The sequence below is a fragment of the Lottia gigantea genome (assembly GCF_000327385.1).
Source record: "Lottia gigantea unplaced genomic scaffold LOTGIsca_111, whole genome shotgun sequence".
NCBI lineage: Eukaryota > Metazoa > Mollusca > Gastropoda > Lottiidae > Lottia > Lottia gigantea.
Genome location: NW_008707025.1, coordinates 685,821 through 698,781, shown reverse-complemented (window position 1 = coordinate 698,781; position 12,961 = coordinate 685,821). Strand labels below are relative to the sequence as shown.

Sequence of the window (12,961 nt, the reverse complement as noted above, 5' to 3'; positions counted from 1 at the left end):
CCCAGTTTCATCAGAATCGGTTGAAAACTGTAGCTTCTATTGTGCTCACGAACAAATTTTGACGCGCTTTTTACAAAGTCAAGGGCAATAACTCAAAATCATTTCATCTAAAATGCGTCAAGTTAGAACTTGTCCGAGATCTTATCAATTCCAAAGATCACACCAAATTTCATCAGAATCGGTTAAAAACTGTAGCTTCAATCCTGCTCACGAACTATTTTTTACAAATTTTGACGCGTTTTTACAAAGTCAAGGGCAATAACTCAAAAACCGTTCATCGAAAATGCGTCAAGTTAGAGCTTGTCCGAGATCTTATCAATCTAAAGCATCAGATGAAAACTGTAGTCTCTACAAGAGATGTTGACGGACGGACGGACCGACCGACGGACGGACCATATTCATGTGGGCGTATAAAAAGTGAGCAAAATTTGTATATATTGTATCGATAGGAGGCGAATAAATATTATTACTGAAAAAACCACTCGAGCCAGTTTGTTTGTGGTACAAACACATTGATCTGATTTCAAATCCAAGTAAATAATAATAAACACAGTCAAATTCGAAGTACATAAAGAGATCCGAAGCACGTAATGCCCCAAGCCATGATGCAAACTGTATGCAGTTGTACTATAATAGAACGTATTAAGTCGAATCAGTAAGGAAGTAGGTGATTATTTTGACAGATGTCGGTTGCAAAAACATTCAAAAATATTATGCATATTGTTTGCCTTGCACCAATTTTGTTCATATTTTCCAAATAAAATTTTGACAATACTTTATTTTACAATATCGCACTGTTTGTTCCATCAATACTTCATATTTCTTCATGATTAAAATGAAAAGCAAAGTAACAAACTAGAGTTTTGGGTAATTTCCCAAGAGCCCACTTTATCTTTGTATTCAATATCATAATGACTTTAAATATGAAAATTGTTTTTTATGACAGCAAAATGTATTTTACGTTATGGAAATGAGATTATACTAGCTGAAATAAAAATCATAGCGATATAGACCTCTATAGTTTTCCCGTCTTCATTAGCCCACATGGTGCAGAAAGTAAGACGTAAAACTCCATTCATTTCATTTCTATATTATTTTCATTTTAATTTAACATGATACAGGGACAGGTTCGCCAATGTCTTTAATACATGTATTATGTAAATAGTCTTCAAAAAAACTAGAAATGAAAGAAATTCGCATAATCCCTTCAAAAATACCTCAAACTAGTAGTTATCCTTTCGATTTCTATATATGCATTTTCTATAAATGGCAGTCTTAAAATTTCAAACGCGGATAATTCTGGACACACATGGATTGGAAGTCTGAAATTTCGACGGTGAGCTGTGAACGCCTTTTACTGTTAAGCCTGGCTAAAAAAACAAAAAGTACGATTGGTCAAACGGATTGCGAATCTATCCCTGTGAGTCTGTAAGTTTCAATAATATCAGAATTACGACAAGTCTTGCATATAATAGCCAATAGTATATTCATTTAACTTATATATTTGGAGCGAATTTTGCGTTTAGAAACACGAAATATCGTAATTGTATTAAAGTTAGAACGATGAACCGATTTTGGAACGTATATTTTCACCACCTGTGGCCGATCTTCGGTGTTCCGTCCACAATTATTGCTCATTAACACTCAAAAGGTGGATTTTGACACGGTGAAATCTTAATAATTGTCATGCTTTCTATTATTAGCTCTAAAATACTCCAGAAGAGACTTCATTCTTGATGAATTTAGACAAATTTTTAAGATTTAGAAAAAATGTATCATGTATTATTTAATTCTGACAAATCAAAAAAAAAACAATTCTGCAAGTAATGGCTTTCTAGGTAAACTATTTAACATCATGTTAGCAGTTCATGGACACTACATTATGATCTGGTCTGGTCTGATCTAGTGAAGAATTATAATATGAATATTATGGTTGAAAGTCTATTGGAACAATCTTACTCTTTTTGGTGTCGTCGTTTCTATCGGTGATGTTTCTTCCTCTTTGATTATTTTATTTATTTCCACTTTTGTCAAATTGTCATCTTTAGCCCCAGTTTCCTCATCCTGCTGTTCTGTATATTTCATTTCACTTAAGAAAAGTGTGTCGCTGCCATCGATTTCAGGACTGTGAAGGACTGAAGACAATCTAATGCTATCCAAAGTAGGTTCTGCTGATTGTTCTCTTTTACATTTCATCACGACGTTTGATTCAGCTTCAAAGTCGTCCTTGCATGAACCGGACGTCAAACAAGCACCATCTTCAACACTTGACGAAACTGAAGACTCATTTAGTAAATCCGACAGTAGTTCTAGGTTCTGATCCTCTGCCACGTAAAATAGACCAGTGGATGTATATGTGGATTCGCGGTTTGAAAAATCTTTAGAACTTGGATCACATTGTTGTGTAATTTCAATCATATCTGTATTTATCTCAACGATTTCCTCATTGACACTCGTAGAATGAATTAATTCACAAAGTTTTGAAATATTTGTGGGATATTCTAACGGATCAACACGATTCAAAGATACATGTGCATCTACTTTGTTAGAATGACAGTCTGTTGACTCTCCAGAAGAATTGTTCCGCTCTGGTAGCTCCTCGCGAGTAGTTGGAGGATCTAAAAATAATGTTGACCCCTCTACGTTTTCACTAGATGCAACATGTTCTTTGATTTTCCTAGAGGAACTAAACAATTTCCGAAATAAGCTGATCCTATTTTTATCATTATCATTATTTGTTGTGCCTGCCATTTTGACAAGAAAAGTGCATTAAAATCCTTTAAAACACTACACAGTTAAACATTTCAACAGGTGGCTGAACTAGCAACATTAACAAAATACCAGCAAAATCAACACTGAATTCTGAACATCAACAATGTTTCATTGACATCAACACTGAATTCTGAACACCGACAATGTTTTATTGACATCAACACTGAATTCTGAACACCAACAATGTTTCATTGACATCAACACTGAATTCTGAACACCAACAATGTTCCACTGACATCATCAAAGAATTTTGATATCAACAATGTTCCATTAACATCAACACTGAATTCTGAACATCAACAATGTTCCACTAACATCATCAATGAATTTTAATATCAACAATGTCCCATTAACATCAACACTGAATTCTGAACATCAACAATGTTCCACTAACATCATCAATGAATTCAAATATCAACAATGTTCCTTAACATCAACAATGTTCCTTAACATCAACACTGAATTCCAAACATCAACAATGTTCCACTAACATCAACGCTGAATTTCAACATCAAAGGCAATGTATACTACCGAAATCGAACTTTGTTCGAATAGCAGAGACCAACAGATTTGAGCGAACAATCTGTATATAATTTTATGTATATATACCCAAATATTAATCATTATTACTCAGGTAAATGAACATTCAAAATGCTTGCCAGGTTAACATAAGCCCACTGACAGCTGTCAGAAATGATAACACAGTCTAAAATACGATTTTTCTCATTTTCTCATAATTTATATGAAGTTCGAATTTTTGGATATTTGCTTTCAGTTATTAATGCTGAGTTTTCCACAACATGAAATATGTAGTCTCTTTTTTTTAAGTCAAGGGCAATAACTCAAAAACAGTTCATCGGTAAACCGTCAAACTTTGACGAGTTTTTCCTAAATCAAGGGTAATAACCAGAAACCGTTCATCGAAAAAATCCTCAAATTAGTAGAGTAGTCCAAGATCTTAATGTAAATCATCACACCAAATTTCATTAAAATCAGATAAAAACTGTCGTCTCCATGTGTTTACAAACAAATTTTGACATTTTTTTCTAAGTCAAGGGCAATAACTCAACAACCGTTCATCGAAAAATCGTCAAATTCGAACTTGACCAAGATCTCGTCAATATAAATAATCACACCAAATGTCATTAAAATCAGATAAAAACTGCAATCTCTTTTGTGTTTATAAACAAATTTTGACGAGTTTTTCCTAAATCATAACACGAAACCGTTTATCGAAAAATCGTGAAATTCGAATATGACCAAGGTCTCATCATATAAAAAATTACAAGTTTTATTAAATTCAGATAAAAGTTGTATTGTCTATTGTGTTCACAAGAAATGTTGGCGGACCACAGGACAGCGGCGACAGCAATATACGTCTTTATTTTCATGTGGGCGTATAAAAATGATAAATGGTTATTAAATTATATATGTATATGTAGATAATTTCATTCAGACGTTCATAATGAAACCTGTATCAGACTCATATCCATAATTATGAATATCTTTCATTTTAACCTATATTTAGGAATGTCACCACATCACTTCCGATTTTTTTTGTTAAGTAATGTCTCGTGGTCCTTAGTAACATTTTATATCTAAAAGAACATGGCAATTTCATGTGTATGTAATGCATTTGTCCGAAATATCTGCCGCTATTCCAGTCTCTGATATTTTGACAGTTGTCAGTTGGTGTCAGTCAGACAAAAACCTGTTAAACGGGGATTTTTCCACACTACTGAAGATGCGTTTTTTAAGAAAATATTAAATTACCTTTACGATGATTGTAAATTAGTGTTGGGCATCACGGCAACTTTCGTTTTGTTAGTATCACATGACTCTGTGGCCTTTGAACTTTTGGCTGCGTATGCTGTTTTAAATGACGATGCCAGATCAGTTTCATTTTAAAAAAAAAATAAATGGTTTAGAGAAAAATGATGATATGACTGAACTACAAAAATATTCATCTTTCCAAATATATCCGGGTTTTGCAGATCCGAGGTATCTTGATAGAATTAAAACCTCCGCCGCACCTATATACGGAGATGCGGAATGTTCCCATTTAACAGGGCCTATTTTTTCTGTCTCTACACCCGCGGGCATCTATACAAATAGCTATCAGAGGCTGGAATAGAGATAGATGTTTCGGTATAGTATTGTATTGTAAGTTTGGATGTATCAACTCTTTCTCTGTGTGTACATTTAAATCTGTTCATCCGATTTAACTGATTGTCTTCATATTTGATGAATGAACTTGTTGCTATCAGTGTCTCCGACATACAAAAATTTAGAAAACATCTTTACAACATCTTTAAATTAAGCATTATTATCCAATCAGATGTTACAGTCTTTCTTAAAATCTTGGTTAGTTTTTCAAGAATAATGTTACATGTCATATCACATGTTCCTAGTATCTAGTTATTCCTAGTTTTCTGATAAATCAACACAATGAAAGTAATAACAAGTGACAAGTGAAATTTTGCCACCTGAGCTTAACAATTTGTATACAAATACATGTATAATATTAACAGCAAGAACAGTGGAACTAAGATGCTATATAGTATCATAAATTATTTAAAAGGATTTAAAACAGGGTCTCTCTAGCCTTAGGATGAATATCAGGCAAACATGGCTTTAATTTTTAATTCTGGAATTACAGAAGCCGAATCAGACGGCAAATCGGTATGATGTATCCAGTTTGTCGTTAATATACATACACTTGGATGAGCATTGTCTAAGAAAACACCAAAGGAAGTAAACCAAATGATATAAAATAAACATAATAATAACATTAATTCTTCTTTACAGAGTCATTTTTGGTAGAAGAGCATTTTAGACGTTGTTTTTAGACGAGATGTTTATGATGAAACCATGGGAAAAGATTGTATCAACCACGAAATCATAAAAAATTACATTATTTGCAAATCATCCTTTTTGTGTTGAGTCATATTACGTTTGGTTAATTCAGTAAAAATCTATTATATAATTCTAATACATGTCCAACGTTTGATGTATCTATAAAAGAATCTGTTACACATTGCAAACTTGTCCTCGCCTTGCAGTTTTTAAAATTATGGAAGAAATTATGAGAAATATAATAGAGATGATATCTGTTACAATTACATAAAAACCTAGAACAATACTCAGAACCTGTTGAACAGTTCAGTCACCAAAGGAGTAGAAAGGATAATTTTGACCAAATGTTTTGGAAATGTTATCAGCACAGTGACGTTAGCCTATGTAGTTCCGATTGCCTATTTACCTATATCAATGAATCAGTATTGATCTTATCCTTTTTTGTAAAATATCCACCACTGAAGTAAACACTAGAATCTAATAGAATATATAAAGATTTCTTACTCGATACATTCTAGTGCTCTTGGTAGTTTTCTTAATCTCATTCTTTCCATTATCCGTCGGTTGTAATGTGCTGTTGATGCTGGACTCTGGATCTTCTGTACTAGCTCGATCACTGTGTACCTCCGATATATCTGAGAAAATTCCACTATCACTATCAGGAATTTTATTCTCTGGCATCTCTATTACCACAAATTCATCGTCACTTTCCACACAAACATGACCGTCATTATCTTCCTTGTGAATGTTTTGTTCAAGGGAATTTCTATTTGAGACTGCTGAAACAAATCCTTCGTGGTTAGTTAAACAAGTTCTTCTCTCGGCTTCCAAAGAACCAGGTGGTGTTTCCGGTGATAAGTCACCGAAATCCGAGTCTAACACAATTTCCAACTCCATAGAAGTATAGCTCTCGTCAAAGAATTTTGATTCAAAAGTCAATAATTTATTCAGTCTTCCGTGTCTTTTCTCACAAGATTCGACTACGTCTTCGCATTTGTCCTCTGGTACAGATTCCAGAGAGCTAGTGAAACGCAATGAGCGTAAAAGTTTTTGTGTTGGTGTAGTAACGGGGACAGCATCTTGAAAACTACTCAAATCAGAACTCATCCATACCAATTTATACATAATGTCATCATCGGAGATATCTGGTGGCGATTCAGACGGATTCTTATTATCATGCGTCATAGACCGTGGTCCTTTATATAAATCTCCTTTCCTATCCAAAGATTGCGCAGATCCAAAGGGGGTAATGGCTTTTGACGGACCATAATCTGCTGTAGGCTGAAAAGGAGTTCCAGATAAACAGTTTTTATCTGTTGAAGGATGAACAAACCCAGTTAGACAATCATTATCTGTTGTTGGTTGAAGAGACCCAATTAGAAAATCTGGTGTAGGCAGAGTTAGACAATCATTATCTGTTGCAAGCTGAAAAGACCCAGTTTGATAATCATTTTCTGTTGAAGACTGAACAGGCATACCAGTTTTACAATCATTATCTGTAATAGGCTGAACAGTTAGTTCGGTTTGACAATCATCTCCCGCTGAAGGCGGAACAGACCCAGTTAGACAATCATTATCTGTTGCAACCTGAGAAGACCCAGTTTTATAATCATTTTCTGTTGAAGGCTGAACAGGCATACCAGTTTGACAATCATTATCTGTAATAGGCTGAACAGGCAGTCCAGTCTGACAATCATCTTCCGCTGAAGGCGGAACAGACCCAGTTAGACAATCATTATCTGTTGAAGGCTGAACAGAACTCGGTAAACAATTATCATATGCTGTCAGATGCACAGACCCAGTTAGAAACTCATTATCTTTGGTAGATGGAACAGACCTTGAATCATAACCTGTTGAAGATTGTACAGAATCCGTATCACGATTATTATCTTTGGTAATCCACAAAGAACCAGCATCATCAGTTGGCAGTAAAAAAGGTTCAGCTGGATTATCATTATCCATTGAATGTTCAATGTATCCTTTAGGATGAACTTTGTGTGTTGAAGATACTTCAGATCCAGTTGAATTTTGTGTGGATCCATTATCTTTTGAAACCTGTACATATTCTGTGTCAAATTTTTCTCTCTCTAAAAACTGAATTGAATCATTTGCTACGATAAAACTGACTGGTGCCACATTGTTTTCACCATCAAAGTCGAGATGAGATGAAACCGATGGCACATGCTTTTCATTGTCCTCACTAAGATACGTTTCAATTTCTGAAGTTTCTACAAGAAGCAGGTTATTCTTACTGGCACTCGACACAACATGCGAATTGAAATTTTTCGAATTTTGAAAGATTTTTCGAAATTTCTCAGCACGTTCTATTTCGTTACTGACCATGTGTGTGTAATCCATATTTCACGTAACACTATTTTGACATTAAAAAAACAACTAGAGCCAAACGTGGCACAGAGTGTATACTGTTTTACGAATGAACAACATAAAATCAAATGATGGTGACAGCATGTCACTATCAATAATTGTCGCGTTGAAAGAAGTAATCACCAGAAAGTTTTGATTGAACTGAAGTTAAAGTGACTATATCGACTAAAATGATTATAATAATTACATTGTACCTACTGTAACATAGTATATCATCACAAATAGCATAGCGTAATACAAATAACATACGATGCTCTAATGGCGTAGAAGAAAATGAAATGAAATGAAATGGTGTTTTCGTTCTGCTTTTCAGCAACAATTTAATGATAAATAGGGATGAATGCCGAAAATAACGGATCTAGGACTAGATGTTGAAGATTCTATTACCCTCTATAGAGCAAGATGGAAATATTTTTAATCCCAGTTTGGACTAATGATGACTAATGCCATACAATGTGGGACACGCCAGGACAAAAGCGTTAGCTTACGATTCCTAGAGGGACCTAAACTAAAGGAAAAGGAATCTCGGTTTAGTGTCCACCCAGACGACTTAACGCAAACCCCATGCCCTCCTCGTAGTCTTGCATTGTTGACGGGAGGAAACCAGGTTGAAAAATCCTGAGGTATCATTTCGACCTCTTCCGGAAGTGAACCCGAAGCTGAAGGTTAGCGTCCAATATGTGCTGGTATTTTCAGTTGCCAAGTGATACAATGATGTAAAAAGTCATCTTTAAAATATCGATTTATTTGTTTTTATGTTTGACGCATATTTCATCATATTGTTTCACATGAATTCCTTTAATGCATGACAATGATAATACCACCTACATATAGACTAGACCTTCTATTAGAATTACATACTTCATTTCAAGTTCAAAATGGGTTACGTAACAACAATAACACTTTAGAGTCTGTGTTTTGGAATCATCAACGACTTATTAACCAATTCATAAATTTTGCTTCCATGCACTCAATTTGAAGATGATGTGAGCGGTATATCAGCACATTCGGACATATTTTGTATAGATAGATATATATATTGTATAGAGTATATGAAAAATACGGAATAGTACAAATGGTACCCACCGAAGCCGAGTCATAACTGAACTAATTGTTGTAACTGCACGATCAAAAGATCCCTTCATAAAAAAATAACTCCAAACAATGCGCAACGAGGAAAAAAATTTGCCAGGACAACACTATAAAGCTGTGGGCACTCGAGCGGTCTTAGTCGGAGAGTTTTGTTGCCGACTAGAGCTTGGTCAGGAGTTCCGCCGACTGGCACGGGTACACGAGGGGATAAAAATCTCCAGTCGGTCGTTTTCCATCATGGCCATAATCACCTATGGAGCATGCAATTGAAAGTAAAATGAATCTTATTGAAAGATTTGCAGACAATGAAACCATCGGAGACAATTATCAAACTTGTTTGATATTATAAATCCTGCTGGGAACGCGATAATCTTGTCGTGGAAGCACGGGCACGGGCGAGATTTTACTCAAGACTCTAATCGGCGACAAAAAATTCCGACCGAGACCGCTCGTGTGCCCGCAATAAGGAGCAATACGAAAAATAATTATTATTTTCAAAGTCAACCCAGTAATAATTAATAATGGTAATTGAATTAGGTAGATTATTTTTCATAACTATCTATTAGATACTGACTATACTGGTAGGTTAAATTGATTAAACCAAACACTCAATCATAATTAACGAATTTCATATGATCTAGGTCACTGAGAACATATACTTCTGATTTTTTAAAAGGATGAAAAGAAATGGAGTTTTACGTCCACCTTTTCAACCCGTAACTGTGCTAATAAAGAAGGGAAAACACCATGCAGTGTGCGCTGACCTTGGTTTAATGCCACATCCGTACCACTGAACGCTTTTTCCTTGTCAACCCATTTGACCTGCATCACTGATAAGGGGAACCAGGTTGAAAGACCTTAAGGAATTATCTAGACCTATACTGGGATTGAACCCTAGACCCTGGTTAGTGAGTAAGCTTCAAACTAACTGAGCCACATAGGAACAAAACAATTGTCTAGCCTTTTTTCGTATGTGTACATTTACAGCCTACATTACAGCAAAAATGTCATTTAAAGTGTATGTCTACTATAGGAGTTTATAGATGGGTTATTTTCATTTATGAAAATGAAAATGCTAATACTTAGATGAATAGGAAGAAGAGGTGCTCTAATGAAAAATACCAGTTTGTCTCACATGTCCATAATTAACTCATAATTAGCTAAATTAGATGAAATTACCAGCAGAATTGCAATGAGTGACCGATCAAGAAAGGTAAAAAATATTTCTTTTTTTTTAGTTTCTCCAAACTGTACATTCATGATATTTATGATTGGTTAAAACTCTTAATTACATGCAAGAAGAATATAATGATATGATTAAGAATACATGATAATTCGTTAGAACCAATTTGCTTAATTTTACATTAAAAAATAAGGAAACCTATCTTTAAGTGTCCAGTCATTGACAGTACAGTTTGTTATCTGCCTGCTATCAAACCACTCCTACAACATACTACTATCATTAGTTCAACAACAACATGTATATTCGAGTACATGTAATCAAATCAGTTCAAAACATTGACGACTTGGCATATTTATAAACAATATACAGGTATCACCGATCACTTTCAGGGCGTTACACTATATTGTTATCAATAATCAAATCGGTCAAAACGGACATACCAGCGAAGTATGAGATTCCACCATCAGTTTGTTTGGAAATAAACTGATAGCTGATTTCGACTTCAATCATTCTCAGATCAGCAACTTTTACGTCACCCTTAATTCACCTTCGAGGTTCCAAGTCCATCAAAATTGAAGATTTTTTAGCAAAATTCGGGGTGTTTTTTGGTTGAAAATATCTGTTTTTTTCTCTTCGATTTAAAGTTACTGAATTAATTTTGTTATCAAAGTTCATCACCATTCTAAGACTATCAGTATTGTATTCATGTTGATATTCAAACTCGGTAAACCGAATTAACGATAAAGGTCCGAGACAGTAGGTTTTTTTATGATTTGTATTACCAACTGTACTGTTCCAAGACTTACTGCTTGTGGTCTCTAGGATTATCGTCACTGGTATACACTTACAATTGAATCGATAAACCAAATGACAACGAATGTGTAACCTAAGAAATAAGAAATAATGATGTAAAAACTACTTACGGTGGCCATATTTAATCTCTACTTTCCTCTGACGACTCAACTTTCACATCCTTGTGTTTTATTCTCGTATAACAACAAGTATTTTAACTATTTCCAGTAGTGATTTGATATCACTCAGTATTTACAACTACTCTAGACACCAGCTATTCGTGGCTACTGAGTTATTTGACCCGGGACAAAATATCATTAAAACCAGTCTACTGAGTCTATCTCTTACTTAAATCTAATATAACTTTCTTTTAATTAGCGAATATACTATTGAAGGATGATGGTTTAGCAATTTCAATGTAAAAATAAATTCTGTATTCTGTCAAAACAAGTGACTAACAATAATAATCTTGAAAAAATATCTTGCTTTGCAATGAAAATTCCTCTATATATATATAGGCTATTGGTTATTGTGGTGTGCCTAACTTTCTTTTTATACTACCAAAGTAGCGATTGTGTAATACTCACGTAATACATATACTAAAATTTACAAGAAAAAAAAAAGTAGCGATTGTGTAATGTACGTTTTAAAATTCGGACAGCCATTCCATTTAGTGTCAAAAAAGTAGCTCAAATAGATACTTAATAACTCACTGATATCTAAATCGTATTTAAATCATTTACCAAAAGATTGTCAAACGCAGAACCTCTGAGTCATATGCGTGTAACAAAAAGGGAGTTTGTCCTGTTCTGCTTACGGCACACAATGACAGGTGCGCAGATCTACTGATGAAGTTAGCGGGAACCAGATGTTCGACGAAGGCCCTCCGGTGCAGGGTTTAGGGATCTTTCCCAGAAAATTTTGAAATTCGGTCACCGGAAAAACCTGCATTTCAAGAGTTAATTCTTGATAAAAGTGGTGGAGATCGATCTATGTGTCCCCACCGTGATCTGTGCCCATGTACAATGAGAGATACCATTACCTTTTTTTGTGTATCCCACCAGAGATTTCAAGAACAATAAACTACTCTTACAGTTCAAGGGAAACAACTCAATACAGTATTTTACTTCTCATGATTATTAAGAACTCCTGTAAAGCTTTCTCGCAGCAGAAATATTTAGCAGCAGAAATTATTTGTTAAAACGTTTGTGCCACGTGGTATTAGGCTTCCCAGCAAACCCAGAGAATATTGTAATACTTTGAATTAAAAGTAACCTAATGAGCATCATGATTAACCAGGGTTGTGCTAGTCAGTCGTTATGTCACCTTCCCGAATCAAGATACCTTCAATAAATTTTAAAGAGGTTTTCTAAATTTTGTATTTTTATCTGATAGCATCAACTTGACCCATTCCAATTTCTATCAGAGGTCTGAGGTTCCTGCAATTCCACAATTATCAAAAACTTAGTTTTGACACGTACCATCGTCACAGTATCTTCACATTTAATGGTATATTGTCATCGATATTGTTGCGTCAGTGGATATTCTGAAGTGATACGGATAATTGAAATCGTTCTCCGTCAGCTCGTGAAGCTCCTGAGGTTAACAAATAAGACAAAAATACAACGTTGAGAGTTTGGTTAAGAGAGTATTGCAATCCACATGTAATTGTATAGCAAACCTTTAGTATGATTTGATTAAGTCATTGAGTGCCATAAGACACCAAACAACGACTAACCTTCATGTTTCAAGAAGCAAGATAAATTTAATCTGATATTGCGAGTCTGTTGATCCGTATGAAAAAAAAAGGATTATCCTCATAGTAGACTTAAATTTTCTTTCCACTTCAACTTTTTATCAACAGCCTCTACCTTGAGTAGC

General features: G+C 34.6%; 2 protein-coding genes across 2 annotated transcripts in view; both read right to left on the bottom strand.

Moving 5' to 3' along the window:
- LOTGIDRAFT_171213 (hypothetical protein) overlaps positions 1-2,751 on the bottom strand; it is a gene marked incomplete at both ends in the record, with an annotated part of 7,743 nt that extends 4,992 nt beyond the window's left edge. The window contains one exon of the mRNA XM_009047407.1: positions 1,960-2,751. Within this exon, the coding sequence (XP_009045655.1) occupies positions 1,960-2,751 (792 nt within the window). The remainder of the gene's footprint in view (positions 1-1,959) is intronic.
- Positions 2,752-6,105: 3,354 nt separating this feature from the next.
- LOTGIDRAFT_171212 (hypothetical protein) lies at positions 6,106-7,986 on the bottom strand (the record flags this gene model as incomplete). Its single annotated transcript, XM_009047406.1, has 1 exon — positions 6,106-7,986. One exon carries the CDS (start codon positions 7,984-7,986, stop codon positions 6,106-6,108), a length of 1,881 nt encoding a protein of 626 aa, XP_009045654.1.
- Positions 7,987-12,961: the final 4,975 nt, after the last annotated feature.